At 46.0% G+C, this 26,285-nt stretch overlaps 1 protein-coding gene across 4 annotated transcripts in view; it reads left to right on the forward strand.

Moving 5' to 3' along the window:
• STX3 (syntaxin 3) overlaps positions 1-26,285 on the forward strand; it is a 39,265-nt gene that overhangs the window by 6,456 nt on the left and 6,524 nt on the right. For all 4 annotated transcript variants that reach the window (XM_044749881.2, XM_014861812.3, XM_014861814.3 and 1 more), the window contains exons 2-8: positions 8,646-8,729; positions 19,440-19,539; positions 21,569-21,643; positions 22,748-22,815; positions 24,227-24,335; positions 25,237-25,310; positions 25,506-25,640. In XM_044749881.2, coding sequence (XP_044605816.1) covers positions 8,646-8,729; positions 19,440-19,539; positions 21,569-21,643; positions 22,748-22,815; positions 24,227-24,335; positions 25,237-25,310; positions 25,506-25,640 — 645 coding nt within the window. The remainder of the gene's footprint in view (positions 1-8,645; positions 8,730-19,439; positions 19,540-21,568; positions 21,644-22,747; positions 22,816-24,226; positions 24,336-25,236; positions 25,311-25,505; positions 25,641-26,285) is intronic.

Here is a 26,285-nt window from a genome sequence, read left to right on the forward strand (position 1 = left end):
GATTGTACTCGTTTTTCCACGAATGTCCCTTTTTCTCCTCTAGGAGCCAATCCAGGACACCCCATTGCCTTTAGTTGCCATGTTTCCTTAGCCTCCTCTGGCCTGTGACAGCCTCTCGATCTTGTTTTTCTTGACCTTGTCTATAAGGCATCTGGTTTTTAGTGCTTTGGACGTGCATCCCCGGTGGCCAGTGCCACACGCTGTGTCTGGGGTGGGGCTTGCTGTGCAGAGGCATCGCTCCGTGATGGTCAAGAAAGAGGCTCTGCAGCTGGCTGCCCGTGGTCTCTTCCCAGCTCAGGCACTCATCTCGCGCAGGTTAATTGGCATCTTTATGCTTTAGTTTTCTCAGCTGTCAGAGGGGGAGGGTCCCTGGAGGATTAAATGCTTTGGTAAATATAAAGCACACATCTCAGAAGAACCCTCAGCACATGTGGAGTACTCAAAAATTGTTACCTATTATAACTATTGGTGAAGTGTTCTAGAAGGACCATGATGGGGAGGGGGCTTGTGGGACAGAGGCTGAAAGGAAGGGTTGAGGAGAGGGCTGAGGATGGAATGGGGAAGAAGATGTCATTCCTTCCTCCTTTCTGAATCCTTGACAGGTGGATGCTGTGGGGGTGTTGAGGGGCCAGGAACAGAGGGAGGAGGAGGGAGAGGAAGTCAGAAGAGAGTGAAGAAGGCTAGGGTGGGGGAGGAAGGACTGAAAGAGGACCTGAGCCCTCCAGGGGGAAGCAGAAGGTATTCTTTGACTCTCCTTAATGGCTCCAGGGATGAGAGAGAAAGCAGGAAAAAGGCGTGATCTTCTCACCGCAGTGGCCTTCCTCTAGGTATCCTTTGGGTAAATCCACTCAGCCTTCAGAATTTCCCCCAGGCGTCACCTCTGCGGACATTCTCTAATAGGCTCCACATTCCCCAGGCTCTGCCTTGAGTTCAGACGAAGTTGGGCACCCCGTCTTCTCCTGGGTGTACAATTCCTTGTACTAACTGTCTTCATCACTCACTTCGTGGAGCTGTAATGACCCAGGTGTCTGTCCGCCTCCCATCTGAGACAGTGGGGTCCTGGGGAGCAGGGGGTGCTGAGTTTGGTCTCTGTATCTCCAGTGTCTGTCGCTTGGCGAATGACAGATGTTCAATAAATACTGTTGGGCGAATGAATGAACAAGTGAGTCTGTTATTCTGGATGGGACCTTGTAGTGAGAAGGAGGATGTTGTGGGTGTTGGTCGTGGTTATGGGACTGCAAGATCCCTGAGTTAATGCACTGTGAACAATGGGTTGGACCAAGCAGCGTTCCAGTCCTGGCTCTGTCCCTTATTAGCTGTGTGATTCGGGATGAATTAACCTCCTTTACCGAAGGTTACTCATCAGTGTAGATAAAATCTACCTGGAGGGCATTCCTTTTGTGTTTTTTTCTCCTTCCTTTCTTTAGGTGAACTTCCATTGCTTTCCTGAGAAGCAAAGGCAGATAGAAAATAACATGGCACATGGGGATGAAACTTTGATGCAAGATCTCTTCAAACACACATAGAAGATTAAAAAATATTGACCATATCTTAAGACAAAGAAAATGTCAAATTCCACAGAATAATAAGCCATTTAGGCCATGATCCCTGACAGTGGTATAATAAAATTAGAAATTAACAATACAATAATAGTCCTCCCCAGGTTTACTTGCTTTGGAAATTTAAAAACAACTTTTCCAGGTAACTCTTGGGTTAAAAAGATATCAAAATGGAAATGACAGACTATTTAGAAATGAGTGATAGTGAGAGCAGTAAATACGAAAATTTGTGAGAACGGAGCAGAAGCAGAATTCACAGGGAGCTTTGTTTCTTTAAATGCCTGTAGTAGAAAAATGACTTCATTCAAATAAATGAACTAGATTTCAGTTCATCCTATGGGTCCTGCTGTCACCTTCGGGGAATTAGCATTAGAGGTACATCTTTAGCAGAAACTCTGTAGGGAAAAGAAGGCCTGATTTTCTGTTTTAGATGGCATGATCTTGGGCATTTTATATGTACCCCGCATTGCTCTAAACATCTCACATGTATGAACTAATTTAATCCTCAGCAATTCTGTGAGCAGATTATTCATGTTAGAAATGAGGAAACCAAGGCACAGAGAGGTTAACTTGTTTAAGATCACACAGCTACTAAGTGGCAGAGCCGGGTTTTCAACTCAGGCAGTCAGATGTGTCTCTACATACATGCACAGTCATAGGATTATATGCACTGCTGTCTTTTTCACTTATGCATATAGATTAGTCCAATTTAGTTTGATTGACGTTACGTGAGGGTGTGTTACCAAGCCAGAGTGGGAAGGGCATCCTCAAGCAGAGTGCAGAGGGTAAGAACGTGGTACTGGGCTCCCACAGACCTGCTGGTGCATCCTAAAGCTGCCACTTATTAGCCGAGTCACTTGGGATGAGTTATTTAACCTAATTAAGTAGGGGCCTCATCTGTAAATGGGGAAAGTAGTATTTGTCCCTCAGGGTTGATGTGACAATTAGACAATAGATTTGAAACCATGAGAGCACCTGCAACCAAGTGCACACGGATCATCTAGGAGCAGTGTTGTGATGGCGGAATATATGCAGTGGGGTCATTGGGGACATTGGCCCTCCCCAGTTGTCCACTAACTCACTGGCCTTGGGCTATTTTGGTAATGAGTTTATTCCTCTGTCTTCATCTTCCAAATAGGGCCAAGTGTGCCTCAAATCATTCAGCTAGAACATCATCTTGAAAGTAGAAGTGCGAGGCTCACCTAGGGTAGCGTTACCCAGCTGTTTCTTCCTGCTTCATCTGACACGCGTGTTGGGGAAGAGGCAGTGCAGCGGAAAGGGGAAGCGTTCTGTCTGGGAGGGTTTCACTGGAAGAGAGAACAGTGTTGGAGGGAGAATGGGGGTCGGAGAAGGGCCACCTGCCTCTCACTCTTTAAGTGGGTTCAGAGAGCAGCGAGTGCCTGTGGGGAGCCAAGAGGCTTACTCAGAATTTCTGGCTTCTTTTAATTAAAGACAAGGGACTGGAAAAACCAGGTGTTGGGCAGTGTGTGCCTGGGCGTGTGTTCGTGTGTATGTGTGTGTAATTCTTGGAAGTGGTGGTGTTTGTCTTTGGGGATCCACAGACCCTCAGCCTGGAGGGAGGCAGGAGGAGGAAGTGGGCAGCAAGGACAAGAAATATCACACGTCATTGTCTCTTGGAGTCAAATCTATTGGGAGAACATCTGGGTTTGTAAAGAGGAGTGTGTGTCTCCTGAGCAGAGAGCTGTTTACATGTGGAGAGGAGGAGGCGCAAGAATTGGTGCTCACCTGCTGGGGCCAGGAGTGCTCGGGCCCCCAATACCCCCAATCCTTTAATACCCTGCTGTGGGAAGTTAGGGACCAGGTGTCCCTTCCCCTCTGTCATTATTTTCCTCACTAAGAAACATTCCTCCGAGGGCTCCTGAGCCTGCTATCTTGTCCTGGGCCCCCTCGTTGTCCTGGGGTCTGGCACCTGTGAGAGAGCTGGTGACCTCTTCCTTTGGGATGGCTTCTTTTTTCTTTCTTTGTCCCTTCTTTCTGTCTCACTGCTCTGATTTGTAATACCCTTAAGGAATTGCTGATGATTTAAACTTACGGTGCAGCCATGTTTTAACTGGGAAAGGAGTGGGGGGACTCTGTTCATTCTCTTGTCCTTAGAAGGCATCCATTCATCCGCTTCAGTGCTTTTCCAGCTAGCTAAGCTTCCTTCCTTCCTTTCTTTTTTCTTCTTTTCTTTTCTTTCTTGACAACAGGCCTCTTTCTTAAAACGAAATGTTATATTCCACCCCAGAGTATAGAGCAGATAAAAGTGAAGCTCTGCAGATTGAAGAGGGGTGGGGGCCCGCCTGCTTGGCTCCCCCGTCCCCTGACTTCCCTGGGTGGTTCCTGAGGCACGTCTGAGGTTTCCTGGGGTTCCGCAAAGCCACATCGGAAAGCTAAGCTCCTTTCTTGGTGAGACAGCCAAGGCTTGATAGAGACAAGTGGTGGCCCCAAGGCCCACAGCCTGTCTCTCCCAGCCCGGCTTTCTAGAGGGCTGGGCGGTGGCTCTCCTTGGCTCCCGACTGCTCTCGGTGGTAGGCTGCTTTGAGCAGGGTACAGTGGAATAAGCAAGGACTTAGGACAGGCCACCTAAGCTTGAGCCCTGACTCTGCAAATTAGTAGCTGGGAGACCTTGAATAACTTAGAACTTTTCTGACCTGCAGATTCTCGACTACAAAATATAGATGGGGTTCTCTGACATGGTGTATGGGAAGTGGCTAGAGTGTGGTGGCCACCTAGTACCTCATAGGGGCTTTATAGGTGGCAAATATTTTTATTAAAGGAGCTAAAGAAGAGGGACCCACAGTCGAATAGACTACAGATGATAGAGAAGACAGCTGAGAGAAAGGCAGGCAGTGTTGAGTGAGAGGAACTGCAGATGAAGTCACTTCGTGTTGAGTTCTGGGCCTCTGAACTCTTCATTCTCTGTCCAGAGAGAAGGTCGTAGCCCTGGCTGCTCTCCATGAATTTTGGGGCCCATCTGAGAGGCGGAGTGGATGATAGATCCTGGGGTCTAGCTCAGTGCTGCCTGAGTCTTTGGCGATATCTCCCATCTCCTGGCGGGAGAGACAGCAGGAGCCCGGGGTGGGGTGGGGAGAGGAAGCGGTGGCTGGGCTCGTGGTTCTCATGGACACTTTTTACTGCCACTGATGTTGTAGCTACTGTAACGTTCCTGTTACCACACATCTTGATTCTTTGATAAAGATGCTGAAGTTCTCTTCTGGGCCGTGTGCAGTCATATGCGCTGAAGATAAAGGGCACTGTGTGCTTTCCTTGCCCTTGGGGTCCTTGAGACCTCTTGGTCTGGAAGAGCCCCACTGTGTCAGAAGGGAAGGAATCCTTGCCCTGGGATCTGGTAGATCCCCTTCTGGAGAAGCCTGGTGGTAGTTCCAGTGTCACATAACTCTGGACAACCTGTGATGATGGCCTCTTCCGTGAATTTTCTGGTCTGGATTAAACGTTCTTGCTGCTGTTGTTGACGTTGTTATTTTATATTTTTGCAAGCTGCACATCACAGTGGGAAAAACTCTCTGTGGGAAGATGGGAACCAAGAAACCTGGGTTCTATTCCTGGCTGTGTCAGTAATTCGTTGTTTGGTGTCAGGCCTTGGTTTCCCCATCTCTAAGGGAGGAATCCGTAAGGTTGCGTTCAGCTCTACAAGTCCTATATCTTTTGTTTCTTTCCTCTTTAAAGGTGCTTAGATCCAGGTTAAAGCTATAGAGTCATTGACTTGGTTCGATCTTATATACGGTAGCTTTATTGAGTTCTTACTATGTGCAATACATTGCATGGGGAGCTTTAAAATATTACCTTATTTAATCCTCGCAAAAGCTCTGGTAGACGCTATTGTTATTATTTCGTAGATAAGGAAATTGAGGCTCAGAGATGTTAACTATTTGTTTAAGGCTCCGTGACTAGTATGTGGTGGAGCAAGTTATAGAATCCTGGTTGTCAGGATACTGTGGACCTATCTTATTGACTTAGCCTTTAGTGTGGAGAATTTCCTGTAGAGGAGAACTCACTCTTTCAGGTGTCACAGCTTTATGGCTAGCTGATGGGGAAACTGACATCTACTAGGCACTTAGTACATGCCCAGTATTGGACTAGAAGCTTTTTATATGTGATCTCTTCCAATCTTTGTAAAAGTCCTAAGGTATGTGGTGTTATTACCATTAATAGGTAAAAAATTCAGAGCAGTAAGGGACTTGATTGAGGTCTCACAGCCAGTAACTGGTAACAGCAGGTTTTGGACCTGGGTTGTGAGTCACCAAAGACTTCTCTTTTCCGAATTCACACATTCTCTCACCAGAGGTGGATTAGTGCCTGCTCAAAGCCAAGAGGTGGCCATCTTGGACATGGAGAACCTTGGATGTGGGGAATCCCTGTATAAATTCTGGGGGTGGGGGGGTCTCAAAAATCTATGTCATGATGAATAACTAGGCGCCTGCCTTCCATGTTCCAGGACACAGTAGTTTGCAGTCTCTGGAAACTTCCCTTAATCCATCCTGTGATGGATTCCCTAATCCATCCTTAGCACGTGGGCCTGTTTGAAGAACAAGTTGACAGACTTGTGTGTGTCTGAGTGTGTTGGGTGTTATGTGTGCACACATACACATAGAGCAGTGTCTCCCTTCAGTGTGGGTCTCTAGAAGACCTCTGAAGAGAGGAAAAGCTCAACAAATGCTTGTTAACTCACCTTCCTAGAGGAAGGCTGGGATCCTAGTCTCCAGTGGGGATCACACAGAGCCTTCTTGGGAGATGGAGGCCCAAGTAACAATGATAGTTGCTAAAGGGAGGATTTTGTCTCAAACTAGAAACTGCTGGGTGAATCCAGGCTGCTGGTCTCTGGAAGCTAGTTATTTATTCAGCTAAAATTGATTCAATTTCTGTTACATGTCTAGTCCATGGTAAACGCTCAGTATACATGTGGAATCAATTACTGACAAGTACAAGTAATTTTAATTGGAAGCGGCCAAAGCCAACTCTGGCTAAATGAATTAAAAAATATTAGAAGAATACTGTTCAGCTCATTGAAAGAATTTTAGGGAAGATCTGTAGAACCCGCTCCAAGCCAACAGGTGGCTTAGGAAGGATAGAAACGAGGGTAGCTCTGGGAATCGAGCGGATGTCTCTGTTGGCTACTGCCATTGCTTGACTTGGCTCTCTGTTTGCTTTGCATGCAGATTCCTCAGAGAGCTTGGGTCATGACTGATAACCTTCCCAGCATCATGTGGGGAAGGTAAGGGGTGTCTCCACAAAGGCAGGTGTCCTGGGCAGGCACACGCACTTGAAATATCTACTGTAATACATACATAAGGCCTCCCTCATCCTCCAGGAGTTTGTAGTCAACGGGGAAAGATGGATAAGGGATAATTAAAGAGGGCTATGATGGATGCTGCGGAAAGTTTGCACAAAATGCTTAAGGAGGTTTTAAATTTTGCAGGGGTGGGGAGTGTCAGGTAAGGTGGACACAGAAGGTTGTTGGAGATTGAATTGTAAAGGCTAAGTAAAATTTTGCCAGTTGGACAAATGCATTTTAGGAAGAAGTCCTTATGTGACAATTCAGCGTTATGAAAGAACTGTCTGTCTGGGAAATGCAAGGAGTTCTAAGTGCCTGGTCTACAGAGTGCATCACAGAGGGAAAAATGTGGGTAGGGCCTGATCTTAAAGGGCCCATGTGCTCTGTTAGGCACTGGGACTTTTAATCCTAGAAGATGAGCTGTCATTGAATGAGTTTAATTGGCAGAAGGACATGATCAGCTCTGAGTTTTAGGAAGATGTTTGTGGGGGCTGTAGCAGCAGTGCCCTCAAACTCAACTCCTTTGAATGTGGCTCTTAAGCATGGGTTGCTGATGCTTCCAGAGAATGAGATGATGGGGGACCCAGTCAAAAGAGACTCTCCAGATGGCTAAAGAGTCCCAAATTTTGATGGGAATTCCCAGTAACTCCATCTCCTATTGCAGATCAGGGGGCTCGTAGTGGATGAAGAAAAGAGGCCCCTGGTGGCTTTCATTGCCTGTGGAGTTCGGAGTCTTGGAGAGTGACATGTCTTGGCCTAGAAGCCCGTAGGCCACTGAAGGCTGTGAAGAAGCAGGTCCAGGGGGTTTACCCCTTCCCGGCCTCCGCTCCTAACACCCACTTCTGCCTGTGTGCTTAGAAATGTGCAGTGAGGCAGTAGTCTAGGACGAGCGTTTGGGAAGAATGTAGGAACAGCTCAGGCCTTTGACGCTGGGTAGGAACGGAAGCACTTCTTTAGATAGCCATTCTGTGATTTTGCTGCCGAAGCGGAATGAGATTAAGAAAGCTGGGGGCCAGCTTCCTTTTCCTTATAAACATGAGCTCTGACAGGGAACAACACACAGTGCTATTTCCTTTGTAACAGGTGGTTTCTGAAAACAGGAAAATCTTCGCTCCTGCTGTGAGGATTTGAGGCCAGTGCTTTGGAGGAATTGTGGCTAGAGAGTGTTCTAATATAGATCCCTGGTATGGGGGGGATCATGCATTTGAGCATTGTGGAGAAGGGGTTAGGAATATGGAATCCAAATCCAAAAGACAGGCTAACGTCTGCCTGTCCCCACATTTTAGCTATGTGACTTTGGCCAAGTTGCTTAACCTCTCTGTTGTAGGTTCTCCAGCTGGAATGAGTTATAGTAATGTCACCATCACCACCACCACCATCACCAACAGCAAAACGTAGCATTTACTGAGTACTTCCGGTTTGCCAGGCACTGTGTGAAAGTGTTTTATATTCATTATCTCATTTATTTCTTAAACAACCCCATGAAGTAGGTAGTGTTATTCTCAGCGTTTTACAGGTAAGGAAACTCAGGCACAGCGAGGTTCGTAACTTGCCCCCCCCTCCCTTCCTCCCCTGGCCTCCCTGCAAAATAGCAGTAAGTGGTGGAGCTAAGATTTAAATTCAGATGTGTGACGTCAGAGTTTGGTCCATCACAGAGCTGTTCTGAGTTTTAAAGGAGATTACCTATGAAAAAATGCTTAATATAGATAGAGCTCCGGGTCCTTAGTGACAATTCTGTTAGCTGTTCCTTGTGTTTTTAGTCTCATCCTGCTCCCTTTTGTCTCCCACAGAAGCAGCTGACACAGGATGATGATGCCGATGAGGTCGAGATTGCCATTGACAACACAGCTTTCATGGATGAGTTCTTTTCTGAGGTAGGCGACCTTCCTGTGTTTTTTTTTTTCCTGAATGTACATAAGGAAACACAACTTCCTTTAGTAAAGAATAAAAAAACTTCAGATCTTTCAAGGGCAGCAGAGGGAAGTCAGTCTTTTGCTGGGGTGGAGTGACCAGACCAAGAGGTTACAGTGAGATTCTCTTCAAAACTTAGGTGGCAGGATTTGCATTTTTTAATCTTATTGAGAAAGTCAGCGGAAGGTAAATTTTATGTAATTGAAGAGATGCTTTTAAAGTCTTATGCTCCATGACAACATTTTAAGGATATCCTCTCTTGCCTAAATTACGTCATTTAAATACAGAATCAACCACGGGCTCCCAGTGACAAGCGTAAAAATCATTGCATCTTTCGGCCTGTGAATCAGATCAGATTTGTTTCCAAACATTCAGTCCCTTTGACTTAATTTTGGTGATAACTGAGAAACCAAGAAACCACCAATGTATTTTTTTGAAGTTCAACATGGGCGAAGATGATCTACGTCTACAACCATGTCTGCAGCTTCACGTACCCTTTGATCTTGAAGCTCCTTGTTGGGAAGGCGCTAGGGTAGAGAGTGAGTGGTGGAAAGTCTGTAGCTGGTAGTGTATCCTGGACAGAAACACAGGCTTTGGAGCCAGGTAAACTTGGGTTCACATCTCAGTCCTGCTTCTGACCAGCTGTTGATCTTGTGAACATTTCTTTCCTTTTTTTTTTTTTTGAGGAAGATTAGTCCTGAGCTAACATCTGCTGCCAATCTTCCTCTTTTTGCTGAGGAAAACTGGCCCTGAGCTAACATCCGTGCCCATCTTCCTCTACTTTATATGTGGGATGCCTACCACAGCATGGCTTACCAGGTGGTACCATGTCCGCACCTGGGATCCAAACCAGCGAACCCTGGGCCACTGAAGCAGAACGTGTGAACTTAACCGCCGTGCCACCGGGCTGGTCCTAATGAACATTTCTTAATATGCTTGGTTTCCTTATCTATAAATTGGGATTGGTAATATAATTCCCCATAGGGTTGTTAGGAGGATTAAATTGGATAATGTTTGTAAAACATTCAGTGTAGCATCTGAAATACATATGCTCATGAGTGACAAAAAATAGACAAAACCACAAAAAAGTTCAGTAACTGAAGTTTCTGCCACCATACTATGGCTTCTTTATTTAGGCTTTTTGTTTCCTTAGAAGGAAGACAAGAGGCATTGTATTCTTTTTGCAGAGAGAACATGGGTGCTTCCCATCTTTGAGATTTCTGACGTGGAAGGGTCATCCTCTAGTTCTTGTCTAAATGGGGTGAGCGGGGCTTGGTGGTTCACGCCTGTTCATCTGTTAGCGTATAACCAGGTTTAACAGTGAACTTGAGTGTGTTCTGTCCTGATTGGGAAGTTGGCTGTGAACGCTCCACAGATCCCCACCCTCCCTATGGGTAGGTCTGTCCTTTTGGTCAAGGGGTCATAGTGAGATCAAACAATACTTGAGTTTTGTGACTTTCAGTGTCATTCCAGGTGTGGATTGTGGAAGGAAAATGTCTTTCTGTTCAGTAGCGGGGGTGGACTTAAGGAGATGTTTGACGTCGTTGTAGCTTGTCCCTCCGCTCTTGCCTTGGAGAACCAGATACATTAAAGAACTTCTTTTCTAAGATAAGGAATCTTCGCCAAGAATGATGTTCTACTTCTTCTCTTAAACCTGAGAGGCAATATTCCATGTGGAAAGTGGGAAGATGGTGGGCTTCGGCCTTCAGGACATGGTCTGAGTCCATCTTCAAGCACTTAATTGCAGTTGACCGTGGTCAAGTTACTTAACCCATCTGGGCTTTAGTTCTGCTCTGGAAGTTGGGAATGTTGGTACTTACCTTTCAAGGCTGTTGTGAGGATCACATGAGATCACACATCTGGAAAGCATTATCTAAACAGGAAACTACTGGATGGATGAGAGTTGCTTTGGAGATTTAACAAGATCTTGAGGGCTGCTTCTTTCCTTATTTCTCTTTGTTAAATGCTTTTCTATCCTTTAGGGGAAAAAAAACCCTTCCATGTTTAGCATGGAGAAGGGGACAGCATGGTGGGGTGGAAAGAGTATGATCTTTGAAATTAATTCCTTCTCTGCCACTAACTGTGATCTTGGGCACATTCCTTAACTTCTCTAAGTCTCAGTGGGTTTATCTGTGAAATGGGGAGAAGAATCTTTACCCCACAGATTTGGTGGGGATTAAAGGTGCTTAGTGTGGACTTAGGTAAATGTTACTTTCCTTCTTTCTCATCTGACAGAGTGCAGAGAGGAGGGAGTGGGTCGTGGAAAGAGAGCCTTCAGGCTCTGGGACCCCACAGAGCCTGGTCTAGTCTCAGCTCTGCCCGTTACCAACGGTATAACTTTGGAAAAGTTGTTTAACTGCTCTAAACCTCAGTTTGCTCTAAAACAAGAATAGCCATATTACCTGCTGGTTCTTAGAAATAAACTGAGAAAGTATATGTATGTACGTAGCACAGAGCCTGACATGCAATAAATCACCATTCTCTTCCCCAATGTATTTATGAATAAGAAGACCACAAAGTTTATTTTATAGAACGTGCTCTGGAAATACCCTTGAAAGTGGGAAGTACATTCAAGGTAATGAGCACTGGGGGAAATGAGGACGATTCCCTCTGTATGGGGCCGGGGAACACACCCAGTACATCCTGCAGCATGTAACTAAGTAGATTTTTTGGGAAGGCACTCTTATGTTAAACTTGCTTGTTGGATGCGTGGAGCAAGCAGGTCGCCTGCAGTTATTTGCTGAGGACTGTCAGTGTGAATCACAGTTTGGTCCGAGAGGCATTTGCAAGGTGTAGATGCAGTCACAGGACCGGGAAGTTGGGAGAATGTGCTTTGCACTGTAAAACTCAAATGGTTTCTCCAGCTTCTTGGTCGTTACAGAAGGGAATTGGCCTTGGGTTTTCAGGTCTCCTTGCCTGAGTAAGCCAGGGTCTAGTAAATGATAAACCTCAGATTTTTGTCTAATTTGCGGTTGTCTGTATTTTCCTTGCTCTGTTTTGCTTAGTTAGCAGAAGGGGCAAAGTTTCAGAGCAAACAGACTTGCCTTAGAAGGCAGAGATGTTAGGGGTTTATTTTGTATCCATTCATCCATTCATCAAAATAGATGAGTGCTTTCTGTCTTCCAGACAGCGTGTAAAATACTGGGGATACACCATTCTCTGTGACGGGGTCCTTGCTCTCTGGTGTCTCTGTATCTGATGAGGGTGATCGGAATAATAGAAATGTGAACAAGGTACCGGGGAGCACAGCAGAGCATTATGTACTGCCTGGAGGAAGAGGGAGGGGAAGGTAAAGAAAGGCTTCGTGGTTCTTACCTCGGCTTGCCCATCAGAATCACCTGGGAGCTTTTTGCACGTATACATGCCTGATTCAGAGGGCCTGGAATGGCTCAGACTTGGGACTTATAGAAAGTTCTTTCAGATGGTTCTGTTGCCTGCTGCAGTTATGAACCGCTGCAAAGCGATGGGGAGCCTTTGGAGCTTTTAAGGGAGGAAATAATGGGATCAGAGTGTGGGCTAGACAAATCATTCTGGTGGCAGTGTGTGGAGGATGGGAAAGGCCAGAAACAGAAAGACCAGTCAGTTGGCTGATGCATCAGCCCCTGGGAAAGATGATGAGAGCTCTGACCTGAATCTGGGACCCTGAGCAGCTGCATGGTGTGTCATTTAGGGATGTTTTTGAGTGACTGTGGCTAGGCAATAAGGATATGTAATTGTTTCACATGTGAAGGAGTCTGGACTTGGGGGTGATGGGGTTCTAGTCAGCATCTCTCTGATCCTCTTGACTTTTCCCTTAGGATTGAGAGAGAGAGTCTGTTCTGATTGTCTATTGCTATAAAACAAATCACCCTAGCAGTTTGTGGTGTAAAGCAACCATTTTGTACTGCTGGTGGAGTCTGTGGAGTAGGAATTCCGACGGGGCACACTAGAGGTGTATTTTTGCTCCACACTTTCTGGTGCCTTAGTTGGGAAGACTCGAACAGCCAGAGGCTGGACTCTTAGAAACTTTCTTATTCAAACGTCTGGTGCCTGGACTAGGGTGACTCTGGAAAGCTCAGCAGAGACCGTCAGTTGGAGCATCTACACTTGCCCTCTTTCTGTGACTTGGGCTTCTCAGCATGACCGACTCAGGGTCATCGGTTTGAGACATGGAGGCTTAGGGCTCCAAGGCAAGTGTTCCAGCTATGGAGGTCATTTAGCGCATCACTTTTACTGTCTTCTCCTGTGGAAGCAGTCACAAGCCTGCCGGATTCAAGAGAGCAATACATAGATACCACCTCTCAGTGGGAGGAGCATTAAAGAATTTGTGCCATGTTTTAAAACCACTAGAGAGTCACAATTCCGTATGGCATTACCCTCTGCCAGCATTGCAGGCAGCAAGAAAGGGGGCAGTTAGGGGCCAGCCCAGTGGCGCAGCGGTTAAGTTCACATGTTCTGCTTTGGCAGCCTGGGGTTCGCTGGTTCAGCTCCCGGGTGCAGACCTATGCACTGTTGTCAAAGCCATGCTGTGGCAGGTTTCCCACATATAAAGTAGAGGAAGATGGGCACCTATGTTAGCAGGGTCTGTCTTCCTCAGCAAAAAGAGGAGGATTGGCAGTGGATGTTAGCTTAGGGCTAATCTTCCTCAAAAAAAAAAAAGGACAAAAGAAAGGGAGCAGTTAGAAAAGTTCAAAAATCCTTTTATCAAGGAGGAAACTACCCAGATCCTCCAAGCTGACTTCCACTTGTGGCCCATTGGCTGGCAATGAATCACACGGTTATGGCCACTCTTAGCTGGAGGGGAGGCCAGGAAGGTGTGTACTTAGCAAGGGACAGGATTGTCAGGATTGCCATGGCACCGATCATGATTCATCCTCTGGGCCTGGCGGCGTTGCTGCCCAAACACAGAGTTCTGTTAACAAGGAAGGGCAGGGCCAGGGGGATGGCTATTTGGTGGATTAGTCAAAGTGCTTGTCATGGATGGCAGTGTGAGATGCAAAAAGACAACTGTGATCAAATGTGTTGAGAGATACTTCCTACTGTTTTCCTCCCTTGAAGATTTAAAATGCACAGGAACTGATTAAAGGCTCCAAGAAGTCCTGTGACAAAGAAACCTGCTTAATTTGCCTATCTCGGCATTTATTTTTTTCACAGAACCCTTTCTGACATGAAACTTCTGTTAACAAGGATGAAGGAATGCATTTCAGAAAATGCTATTATAAAGTGGTTTTTATTTTTGAGGAAGATTAGCCCTGAGCTAACATCCACTGCCAATCCTCCTCTATTTGCTGAGGAAGACTGGCCCTGAGCTAACATCCGTGCCCATCTCCTCCACTTTATATGTGGGACACCTACCACAGCATGGCTTGCCAAACAGTGCCATGTCTGCACCCGGGATCCGAACCGGTGAACCACAGGCCGCTGAAGTGGAACGTGCGCACTTAACCGCTGAGCCACCGGGCTGGCCCCTAAAGTGGTTCTTTTGGATGTGCTTAAAAAAAACCTGTGAGACAATTTTGCAGTGGTGTATGAAGCATGCTTGTCTCCTGAGGTCACTTGTATTCATTTATTTATTCATTGAACAAACTTCTAACTAGTGACAGCACGTGGTTGGCACAATGATAGATATCAAGTCGTCTAAAAGGAACAAGACATGGACCAACCCTTGGGGATATCTGAGTCAGTACTAGAAGAAGTGAGAGAGGGTAGAGTGTGGGCAGAGTGCTGTGGAACTTTGGAGGGTGGAGCAGTGCCTGGTGAGAGGAACTGGGAGGTGAGCAGTCTTGAAGGCACAGGATTTGCTAGGCAGGTGTGATTTTTAAGCTGAGAACCTCAAAGTGAATGTAATGTGGAAATTTAGGCATTAAGTCAAATCTAGCAGGTTAAATCCTCTTTTATTCGTTCTTTAAGTCAAATACTTGGATGACTAGGGGAGCTTGTAGGTTCTGCATTCTGGGCTCTTGCAATAGGCAGGCAGGAAGCCCTTGACTGTCATTTGCCTATTTGCTCTCAGGTCTCTTACCTGCCCTTCCTGTGTTTGGTTCTATATTGCAAGGAACTCATTTCCCAGGTTCTCTTGCAAACTGGCTGTTGGTAAGTTTGACCAAGTGTGGAGCACTGGCAGAAGATTCAAGGAGGAGGGATGAAGGCATGCTTTTCGTCCCCAGACATGTCTCCTCCACGGCCTCAACTTTCACTCGGTTGACCCTGCCTCCTGGTCCCCTTTCTGCTGGTCAACTCCACCATGGTCTGGCTCCCATCAGAGGGGCCGTGGCCTTAGGCTCTGGTGATCCTGTCTTCCCTCTTTGTCCCTGCAAACTGCTGTTGTAATTTCCAGACTGCCTCACCATCCTCTGTTTGGCTTCTCGGCCTTTCCATCTCTGTGTAGAGAATTTCCTCTGTTATTATTTCAGTTAAAGTAACTAGAAAGGTTTTTGTTTTTCTGACTAAATTTTGAGTGATGCAAAGCCAAAATACACTTAATTGATTTGAGATTATTGTCCAAGAATATTCGTTTTCACTGGGCATTATAACTTGAGATCATTTGTTTCTTTTCATTCATCAAAGGAGAGTTGAAACACTAGTCCTAGTCTTGTTAAGACCCCTGAGAGTTGACTTTTCTTGTTCGGCTGAGACCTCTCTCTGTCCCTTCTTGTCAATGTTTGTTTGTTTTCCAAAGCAGAGAGGCAAACAAATTGAAGAGAACTTGACTGAGAACTTCTTATACAAGGACTGCTTTAGATTATGCTATTTGTGGGGAAAAGTAACAGTGGGTGAATTGTGAAAAGGAGTCATTTATTTGACTTTTAGAACCTCATTACTTTTGTCACCAAACGGGGCCACATAATACATTTTCAGTAAGTAAATATGCAGGAATTAGTGCCTAAATAGAGGTACAAGGTACATGAGAGCTTAGGGAAGGCAGAGGTTAATTCTTAGGTAGAATGGGCAAAGGCTTTTACCTACACCACATCATCTGCCAGTTCTCCAAACTGGTACTTTCTCTGCTTTCCATTGTCTAATTAGAGTCCACTGGCTAATTAGGTCCAGAGGGAAGAGGCCATCCATGCCTTGAAAATAAGCCCCTCCCTTTAGATGATGGTGATCAGTGTGCTGTGGTAATTATAATTGGTTGCATGAGGCAGACACTCACTGTGAAGAGTGGTTGGCTTGCTGTCCTTACTTGATTTCCTTGGGTGGCTCCTGATAACATCGCAGAGCATTTTGTTGATGTTAGGACTGCAGTGAGGATTAAATGAGATGTGCTTGTAAAGGCACAGCGTAGCATCTGGCATAGAATAAATGTCCAGTAATTGCTGGCTATTTTTGTATTTTTCACTATCATCATCTCATTTATTGAGTATGTACTTTGTGTTAAGCATTTGACATGTGTTATCTCATTTAATCTCCCCCCAAACTCTAGGAGGTGGGAAATATGATGATCCTCATTTCACAGATAAGAGAAGGGGGGCCAGGGCTTGGGGAGGGGAGAGGAGTGTGGCTTGTTCAGGGTCATAAAACTGCTAAGAGGTGGAGCCGAAACTTGAACCCCCGTCTGTTTGATTGTAATGTATTTTCTTAAACTATACTATCTGGATTGCTGCATTAATCACAGGTCATTGAAAAATACATTTTGGAAAGTAACATACAGTAAGCAGGCATTGAGGCTGTATTTGCTACAAATTTAGCATGGTGATGAGAAAAAAGTTCAGATTGGTTTCCTCCATCAGCACTGTTTCTTGTGTGTTTCTTGTGTAAAAAGCTCTCTGTGGGGAGCCTTGGTTAGAGAACAGAGAAATAAAGCACAGATCTCAGTGAAGGGCATCTGAGCCAATCTCACAGAACAGTGAGTCGAACATGCACATTAAGCTGACACAGGCTGAAAACTCACGGACTTGGGAGAGAAGATAGAGATGCCTCCCATAGTTGGTTCCTACACCTCTACCTGGTTCAGGAGACAGGGTTTGGTATCTAACAGATGCCTGGGTTCAAACCTCGGTTTTGCCTCTTTCCGCAGTATGGCCTCCAGTGAGTTCCTCTACCTCTTTGACCACAGGGTTCTCCCGCATAAAAGGGAGGTAGTGATGGTGACCTCACAGAAGTGCTGTGAAGGGCATTGTTTCTTGGTTCTTCAATATATTATTGTGCAGGATAATGTCAGTATACTTAAAACAGCCCCAAACAAACATACAAATAGCCCTTGGGCTTTTAGATTCAGCACTTGTAGATTTCCTGCAAGGTCCCCCACCCCACCCATGAGTCTTTGGTTATCTGGCAAATGCACAAAAGGAAGTTAATTGTATGTAGCTGCCACCATGGAATACCCAGAAAGTCACCTTTGAGGAAATCCAACACTTCCAAGAAAAAACAGAGACACAAAGTTCAAAAAAAGAAAGCTCTGTGATTGGCCAGTTGCCCATCCTGAAGTCCTAAAGGGGTTCTGTGATTATTTGGAACTGACTAAAGTCCCTGAAGTGCCCCCAAATGGAGAGGTTGATGAGGACCTACAAAAGAGAGCAGCTACGATGGGTGGAGGATGAGTGGAGGTAGGAGTGGAGGCACACGCTCCCTGGGCCTGGGGACTCCTGCAGGCAGGTTGAGGGTGGAGTACCCAGGGCCTAGTTCTCCTGTCCACAGGGACAGGTGAGCCGTCTACCATCCAGTCTCCATTCAGATGTCTGGAGTGACTCTGAGCTTCAGGCCAGCACTCTCATCCTAGCAGCTTCCTATTGTGTTTTTTTCTACCATTGATGAAACTTGAGTCAGGATGCTCTTCAGTTCATGAAGTAATATTCCAGAATGTATTTTCCAAGAGATCCAGTCCATCGAACATGCAAAATCCAAGGCCTTTATGGTGTGTTAAAATATGTTGAACTCATTTTAAGATGGTATGTACGTTTTATTCTAGAAAGCTGGTTTTCTCAGTCCTGTTTTATACAGTGTAATTGCTTTGGCAAGACGGTCATGTGACGGATGTGGAAACATGATGTGATGCAGTGACATTTCATGAGTTGTAAGAGGAGCCAGTGTTTGATGTGAAAGCTAAAAGGGAAGGAAAGGGGAAGGTAGCAACCTCTGGGTCACCCAAGGGCCTGATTCTGAGGTGGTTACACCTCTAGAGGCTGCCAGCATTCACAGGTGAGAACATAGGCCCTTTTTATAGTTGGGTAGGCTTGGGAGTCTGCCAAAACTGAAACAGTATGGAGAAGCTGAAAAATTGTCTTAGATCCAATGGAAAAAGCGTCCCAGTTGGAGTCTGGAGAGCTTTGAGTGCTGTCCCTACCACCAACTATGTGACCTCTGACCTCTTTAACCTTTAGTTTCCTCATGTGAATAATGGTACTGATGCGAAACAGTACTATGGATTGTTACCAGCTGTTAAAATGCTTCACAAGTGTTTGGGTAGCTTGTACTTCTATTTGTATTTATACTCTAATGATACTATTACGTTGAAATTTTATTCTACATCATTAAGCAAGTGATTCTACTCTCAAACTACAGTTTATCAAAGCCAATATATTTGTAGAGGGGAGCCATTCCCTGCTCCAGTGGCAAAAATACCGATTCGAGGGTGAGAGAACTCAAGTTTTATTTCTCCTGCTTTCTATGCAATTTGGAGAGCTATGATCAAGTTTTTAAAGACGAGTGAATTATTCACTGGAAGAAAGGGACGCTGGAAGCTGCATATTGAGTTGTATTTTCATTTCCTCTCAGATGTTAAGATCCTACTGTATGGCATTTTACAGGACTTCTGTTTGTAAATTGTTGCAGTGTTGCCTTGCCACCCATTCTGGAAGTAAAGCAGATAGACAGGGCCGGTGTTTACGGTGGGTGTTGAGGTCTTTTTGGCACATGCCGCTCCCTGCACATGTGCTTCCACCACTGCATGAGCCACCCTGTGCTGGGTGGCTGGGGCCCTTGTAGAGCGAGCTGAGGCTGTACTTACTGCCCGTGCAGCAGTGTCTTGGGATGGTGTTCTACCTGGGAAGGAAGTGCTGCTGGAAATATTTTATGATGCATGCCTTGTACAATCAGGAACCTTAGAAAGATGCAGAAATAGTCCGTGGCTCAAGCTTCTGGTCCTGCACATGTCAGAGAATCAGCTAGTAAGAGGCATTTCACCAGAATGTATGTCCAGAGGAGCTCGGCTCTCTCCTGAGACAGACATTGCTTTGTTTCTCTCTCTCTCTGTTTCTGACTTTCTTTTCCTCTCATTCTTCTCTCTGTGTTTTTTCAGTCTCTAGGTTTTTTCCCTCCCTTTCACTTCTTTCTTTTCGTTTCTTTCTTTCTTTACTTTCTCCCTCTCTTCCATCCTCACTCTTGCTATTCCCTCTTTTGGGGTAGGGAGAGCTGAGGATCTGCTTGATAAGGTTGGTTGACTCTTCCCTCTGATTATTCTTTATGGGTTCACCTGGCTCTTCTTGGCTCTGGCCTGAATCCTCCCATCCAAGGTGAATAATGTATTCCTCTCCCGGAGCAGTAGGTATGGATTTTCAGTGACTGCTCTGTTGAGATGAGTTCATCTGACTGTGGAAAGGATACTCACTGGGAAGCAGAAGACTTTTCAGTCATCATCTTCTTCCACAAACCCAGAAGGTGGGCAGCTTTCCCCAGGGAGCTCTGCTAAACTTTTATCTCACTCGTGGATTTATTCTTCCTCTTTGATGACAAGGCTATTGTCTTTCTAATTATAGATTGAGGAAACTCGGCTCAACATTGACAAGATCTCAGAGCATGTGGAGGAGGCAAAGAAACTCTACAGTATCATTCTGTCTGCACCAATTCCTGAGCCAAGTGAGTGTTTACTCAGAGCTGAGTCACCCAACAATGATCCCTGGCACTGGGGCTGAGCCAGCCTTGTTTTCCTCCCTCTGTGACAGCATGGGAGTGTGTGCATTACATTACACCAATGTACATGTCCTCCCATCCCCCATTCTCCTTTGCCCTATCTGACTCACACTGCCCAGCCCCAGTCAGCTCTTCCCTTCACGTCCCACTTAATCCATTTAACGAAACCTTCCTCTACTTCCAGCTCCTCCCTCCCATGACTAGCAATGACTTCCTGCTTCTCACATACCTCATCTCTGTCACATCTCTGCACCTTTGCTTGTGCTGTTTACCCTGCCTGAAATGCTTTCTCAGCCCCCTTTCTGAGTTCTACCTCATCAAGTCCATTTGTTTTCCGATGAGATGTTCCAAATGGTTCACAGTCACATCTATCCCTCCCATCCCGAAACTCCTATTTGTTACCACCACCAAAGCAGACGTTTTCCCCCACTAATTGTTTCACATTTTTAGAGTAGGGTGTAGGGCTATATTTTAGATTGCTTAAAAGCAAGGAATAAGCTTGATACTGTCATTTCACTCCTTAAATTTTTCAGTGGCTTTCTATTACCTTAAGATTAAAGTTGGGATGTTTTAGCAGAGCATATGGGAATTGTCTTGGTCACATTCTGGCTTCCTCTCCACTCTTTTCTCCTGCCATCGTCCCCCATGTCACCTGCACTGCAGCCAGACTCAACTTTGGCTGTTCCCCAAATGCTTGTTGTCTCCTCATGTCTTTTACGTATTGTTCCTTCTCCCTAAGACTCCGCTTTTAGTCTCCTTTCTACCTCGTTACCTCTTAGTTCTTCTTCCAGATGCAGTCCTACTATCATCTGTCTTTAGAAGCCTTTCCAGATCCCTCCAGGTTGTGCGCGGGGCTCTTCATAACCACCCCATGCCCGCCTCGACCAGAACTCACACTTTACTCTGCACTTATATTAGAACTGTGTCCTTTGTCCCCCACTAGACCCTGAATAGCTTGAAGGCAGGATCTGTATCTTTGCTCTGATGTCTGAGTTTGTAGCTCAGTTCCAGACTTGTAGTAGGTGCCAAAGGATGGTTTCTGAATGAATGGTCGTAGTTAATACTTATTTCGTTCCTCACATTTTAGGGCAGCGTTGTACACACAGTAGGTATGTCATAAATATTTGCTTGATTCTAAGTTGATGAGCCTTGGTTGAAATCTCTCTTCCTCAGAAGTCCCATAAGACCCTGTTCTGCCTTCTGAGCTGAAACCCTCATGGTAAACCAGACCATTTCTTCTAAAAGCCAGGTTCTCAAAATTGCGTGTGCTCGAGAATTACTTGGGAAGGCTTGTTAAAAAGGCAGAGTGTAGGGCTCCAACCCTGGGTGTTTTTATTCTATAGGTCTGAGATGGGGTGCCTGGGAAATGCCTTTTTTTTCCCTGCTTTTTTCTCCCCAAATCCCCCCAGTACATAGTTGTATATTGTAGTTGTGGCATGTGGGACTCTGCCTCAACATGGCCTAATGAGTGGTGCCATGTCCACGCCCAGGATCCAAACCCTGGGCCGCCGAAGCAGAGCATGCAAACTTAACCACTCAGCCATGGGGCCATCCCCAGAAATGCCTATTTTTTTTTTAAAGATTTTATTTTTTCCTTTTTCTCCCCAAAGCCCCCCGATACATAGTTGTATATTCTTTGTTGTGGGTCCTTCCAGTTGTGGCATGTGGGACGCTGCCTCAGCGTGGTTTGATGAGCAGTGCCATGTCCGTGCCCAGGATTCGAACCAACGAAACACTGGGCCGCCTGCAGTGGAGCGCACGAACTTAACCACTCGGCCACGGGGCCAGCCCCCGGAAATGCCTTTTAAAAACAAACTCTGTGTGATTCTAATGACAGATGTTTGGGGAGCAGACTGGGATCGATAATACTCTGGACCATGGGCACCTGAGAAGGCTCCCCCCTCCTCTGTTGATATCGTAGCTCGTAAAGCAACCAGTCTCTTCTAATTGATTCCCCCTGCCTTCGTTTATCCAGAAACCAAGGATGACCTAGAGCAGCTCACGACTGAGATCAAGAAAAGGGCCAACAACGTCCGGAATAAACTGAAGAGTAAGAAGGGAACAGAGGGGACAGCCTCCCGCCCTCCACCTCCCATCCACAGGGTCCAGCTCTTCTGGACCAAAACTCATGCTGATGGAAGGGACCCTATTTGTTCCATATTTCCTTGTGGTTTGGGCACTTTCCCTGGAATGACCTAGAAATTCTACCTTTTCCTGAATCATGACTGTAGTTGAAAGAGTCCAGAATTGAAGTTAGGAGTAAAGTGCACTTTCAGCCTCTGAGTCTTTGTGTGACATGGTCCTTTAACTTAGTCCCTCTACTCTTTCTCTTACTGGTCCTGTTTCCCCAGCACTTACATACATATGAACAATAATGTTAGAGATCTATAGATGGCAGATATATTATTCAGTCTACAGATGTTTCTTGGTATGTCACCCTCCCATTACCCCCAACCCCACCCGCTCAATTTAGAGCATTGTTCAGTGAAGCCATGGTCAGCGGTTCAATTCCCCTGTGGGCCCAAAAGGTTTCTTAGTTCCCTGGCTGTAGCCTGCATTCCTGTCCAGTTGTATTTGGTGAATGCACGCTCAGCCCGATTTGAAAGGAGCATTGCTCAGCCCGATTTGTCATTTCTTCCCCCAAAACAAATCACAATGCCTGTTTTCATGGGGCTAGAGGTGGAGGTGATCAGTAAGAGCTTCCAATAATAGCAGTATGTGCCTGCCATTGTGTCAAACACTATGTATGTTCTCATTTAATCTTCACATCAGTATTGTGAGGGAGGCACTGTTGTTTATTCCATTTTACAGATTAGAGAACAGGAACATTAGACAGATTAAGTGGCTTTCCCAAAGTCACATAGCTAGTAAGTGGCAGGGCAAGGATTCGAGCCTAGGTCTTTTGGTGACAAAGACTCATGCTAGTAACAACTGTGCTAAGATACATTCAGAGAAGACCTGCTAGTAGTGAGTGGTGTGGAATGCAAGTCCTGTGACTCAGATGTGAGCTGACCTTTTGAGATTGTACCTGCCTATTGTTACATCTCCGTGGGCTGGGTGTGTGAGAGTGAGCAAGGAGGTTCTCATGGAAAAGTGTGTTTCTTGAAAGAGAGCAGCAGACACGTTGCTAGAATAACCTTTCTCTTCTCCCCAGGCATGGAGAGGCATATTGAAGAAGACGAGGTCCGGTCGTCAGCAGACCTTCGGATTCGGAAATCCCAGGTAGGATTTTCCCTGGTCTAAACCATCTAGTCCAAACTTCTGTTTTATTTTATTTTAAATACAACTCTTATTTGGAACTCATGTCGAAGAATTGGTAAAGGGGAGCTGCCCGGGTTGAAACAGGGGATAGGGCTGGAGTCCAGTCCTTTTGGCTCCTCTCTCACACTCTCCTCCGAGGAGGCCCCTGAAGAACTTCCTAAGGCTCCCCAGAGCACATCTTACGATTTAGTATGTCTTCTTGTTTTGTACGTGAGGAAATTGAAGTCTTCTCTCTAAAGATTGTTGGTCATTAGTTGTACAGTTTTGAGTTAGGCTCTTCAGCGGTCATTAAAGATATGATCCTTGTCCTTAAAGACCTGGCATGCTGTTCAAGTAGCATAAGGAAACTGTTACATAAGACCCAACAGGAGAGCAGTGTAAGAAGACATAATCAAATGCATGGTGCTCTCAGCACTCAAAGGTCTTGGGAAGAATTGGGGGTAGGCAGAGGAGGCTGGGCCTTGGATGGGCAAGAGTGCCAACATGGACAGGCTTAGAGGGTAGAAGCATGGAGGCAGAAGCCGTGTGTCTGAGTGTGTGTGTGTAACAGCAGTGGTGGGGGTGAGGGGCAGACATGAAGAGAACAGCCTGTCTGGAGAAAAAAGAACGTTGAGTTTTTGGTAGAGAATATAGTGCCATATTGCAGAGGTCTTTGACTCCTGGCCTAGGGAATTTGATCTGACCAAGTAGTCTTTATGCATTTAGTTCAGTCTGCAGTCTGTTAGGAAGATAATCTGGTAGCCATTTGAAAGCTGGATCAGAGTCAGGAAGAGGCAAGAGACAGGTGTGTCCCTGGTTGGACTTTTGCAATGATTTTCGTCTGAATTTGCATAGTAGTAGTGGGTTTGAAAAAACTATAAATATTGGTGATTTTCCAAAGGAGAAACCACTTGGGCTTGATGCTGAGAGGTGGGCAAGGAATAAAACTTATTATGAAGATTTGAGCTTAGGCACCCAGGGCTGTTGAGTGAGTGCATCTGGTTAGAAGCAAGAAAAGTTGGGAAGTTCAGTTTGAGTAAGAATTCAAGGATCTTTGGCAGGTATTGGATGTAGGAAGGGAGTCTGGCAGCTTCAGAAAGCAGGGCTCTGACATTCACAGAGATATCTCCTTTGGCCCCACAATTACTATATGAGGTCAGCGGGGCAGGTAAACAGATGCTGCAAACATGCTTTGGAAAGGCCAGCTGATTCTCCCAATGGTGTAAAGTTAGGAAGCCAAAATGCTGAGTCTTGTACCTGGTCTTTTGGTTCCAAGTCCAGTGCTGTCGTGGACTAGGCTCTGTGGGGGTGGGGGAAGGGTTCTACAAGAGTGATGGACTTTCCTCCTCTCTCCCCTCCTGGGGGCTTACTGCATCTGACACTGTTCCCACAGCACTCCGTCCTCTCCCGGAAGTTTGTGGAGGTGATGACCAAATACAACGAGGCTCAGGTGGACTTCCGTGAGCGCAGCAAGGGGCGAATCCAGCGGCAGCTTGAAATCAGTACGTGTTAGGTTAGAAGCTTGGCCTGTGCCTCTTCACTTTTTCCTGCCATGTGGTTGTCCGTCCCAAGTGGTGAGACCCCAAGAGAGGGAGCAGCACCCCTGCTTGTGGGTTCCACCTCATATTTTGTGCCCAAGCCCAGGAAAGGCGTCATAGCACCTGCACATCCTCGATGCCGCGTCTTAGGCTGAAGGGGGACACAGGAATTTTGTTCCTGTGGGAGCCAGCATTTCCTCATACCTAGAGGGGAGACACTTGCTAAACGGTTGCTCTCCTGGGGACTCATGACATCTTTTTGCTGCCTTTTTGACAGCAAAGAACATTTATGAAATAAAAGGTGCAGTGCTAATTGCTGTGAGGAATACAGAAATTAATAAAGCCATGCCCTCTAGGAATTTAGTCACATGGAATGCAGGGCCCAGCAGAGTGCAGGGTGCTTTAATTGGGGGAACTGTATGAGCAAAGACGTAGGCAGAAAAAAAGCAGGTGTGTTCAGGAGTGGCAGGTTGTTCCAGGGCCTGGGAAAAGGGTGCATTTGGGAGTCAGCAGTGTGAAGTTAAGAAGGATCGAGGGAGGGCTCCCCCAGGAACTGGCTCCTTGTCCTGAGGGCCTTGGACTCTGTGGTATAGTGAATGGGGCCAGTAAATGTTCTGAGCTGGGAAGGAATGTGGGCAGATAATGTGCTTCAGGAAGGTAATTGCTGACAGTATTAAGGATGGATTGGATTAGGGGAGAAATCAGAAGAAAGAGGAGTCAGGAGGCTATTGGGGGAGTGTTGTAAAGTCCATGGTCTTTACTTGTAAAACCCATGGCAAAGTTACCATATTCCTAATTTTCAGGGGACTTTTGAAAAGGTGTCCTTTGATCTTATATTTGATGCTCTCCTTCTTGTGTTATAAAGCTGGCAAAAAGACCACAGATGAGGAGCTGGAGGAGATGTTGGAGAGTGGAAACCCTGCCATCTTCACTTCTGGGGTGAGTGACTTGCAAGCTGGGATGCACGCCCCTGTCACGGGGAAGGGAGGCCACTGTGGAGCTCCACGTGGTCAGCGAGTGAAGGCTGGGCTGCGTTTGCGGGGAGGCAGGGGGTGTGAGGAGCTCTGTAGGCGTGTTTGTGAGGCCATGGCGGGGATAGTGGCTGATGGTCTGTCTTCCTGTGGCCTGTTGTAGATCATTGACTCTCAGATTTCTAAGCAAGCCCTCAGTGAGATTGAGGGACGGCACAAGGACATCGTGAGGCTGGAGAGCAGCATCAAGGAGCTTCATGACATGTTTATGGACATCGCCATGCTGGTGGAGAATCAGGTAACCAGCAGTGGGTACCAATGTGGGGAGGGAGGAGAGTCCTGAAAAGCCAGGTGAGGTGGGGTGGCAGAATCATTGGGAGTTTGTCTGATGGAGTAACAGAATTCCAGGATCCCAGGGAAGGGAATGTACTCCTGAATCTGACACTTTGGGCAGCCTCAGCCTTGTCATTCTTACCTGGCACTTTGGCCTGGAAGTCATTTCTAGTTAATATGGGCTTGGATGTGCTCTGTCAAGTCCCTCGTTCCCTCAGGCCTCAGGATCTCTCTCTGTTTTTTTAATTAGTGATATGGGTTCTTAATGATGATGCCTAAAAGTCTCCTGATATGAACTGATTCACTGGTGACGCTGAAAACATGTGATCTCTTCCCCAGTTCACAGTGAAAAGTTAGGTTTAACAGAGGTTTTTATTTTTTTCCATTTTTGTTTTTTCTTCTGTATGTGTTTTTCCAAAAATGTTGACACTTTTTGCTAAGGAACAAGAGCAGACAAGAAAAAGAATCAAGGAATAGCAAAGTAATATTCACAGGAACACCTGAAACACTCATGGTGTTGAGTCTGGCAGCTTGTTTGGTCTCCGACGACACTTGCTCAAGGATGTGTCTCTGTCACCTGCGTATAGTATTGGTTTCACATAGTCAGATG

This window comes from Equus asinus, chromosome 17, assembly GCF_041296235.1.
Source record: "Equus asinus isolate D_3611 breed Donkey chromosome 17, EquAss-T2T_v2, whole genome shotgun sequence".
NCBI classification, from domain to species: domain Eukaryota; kingdom Metazoa; phylum Chordata; class Mammalia; order Perissodactyla; family Equidae; genus Equus; species Equus asinus.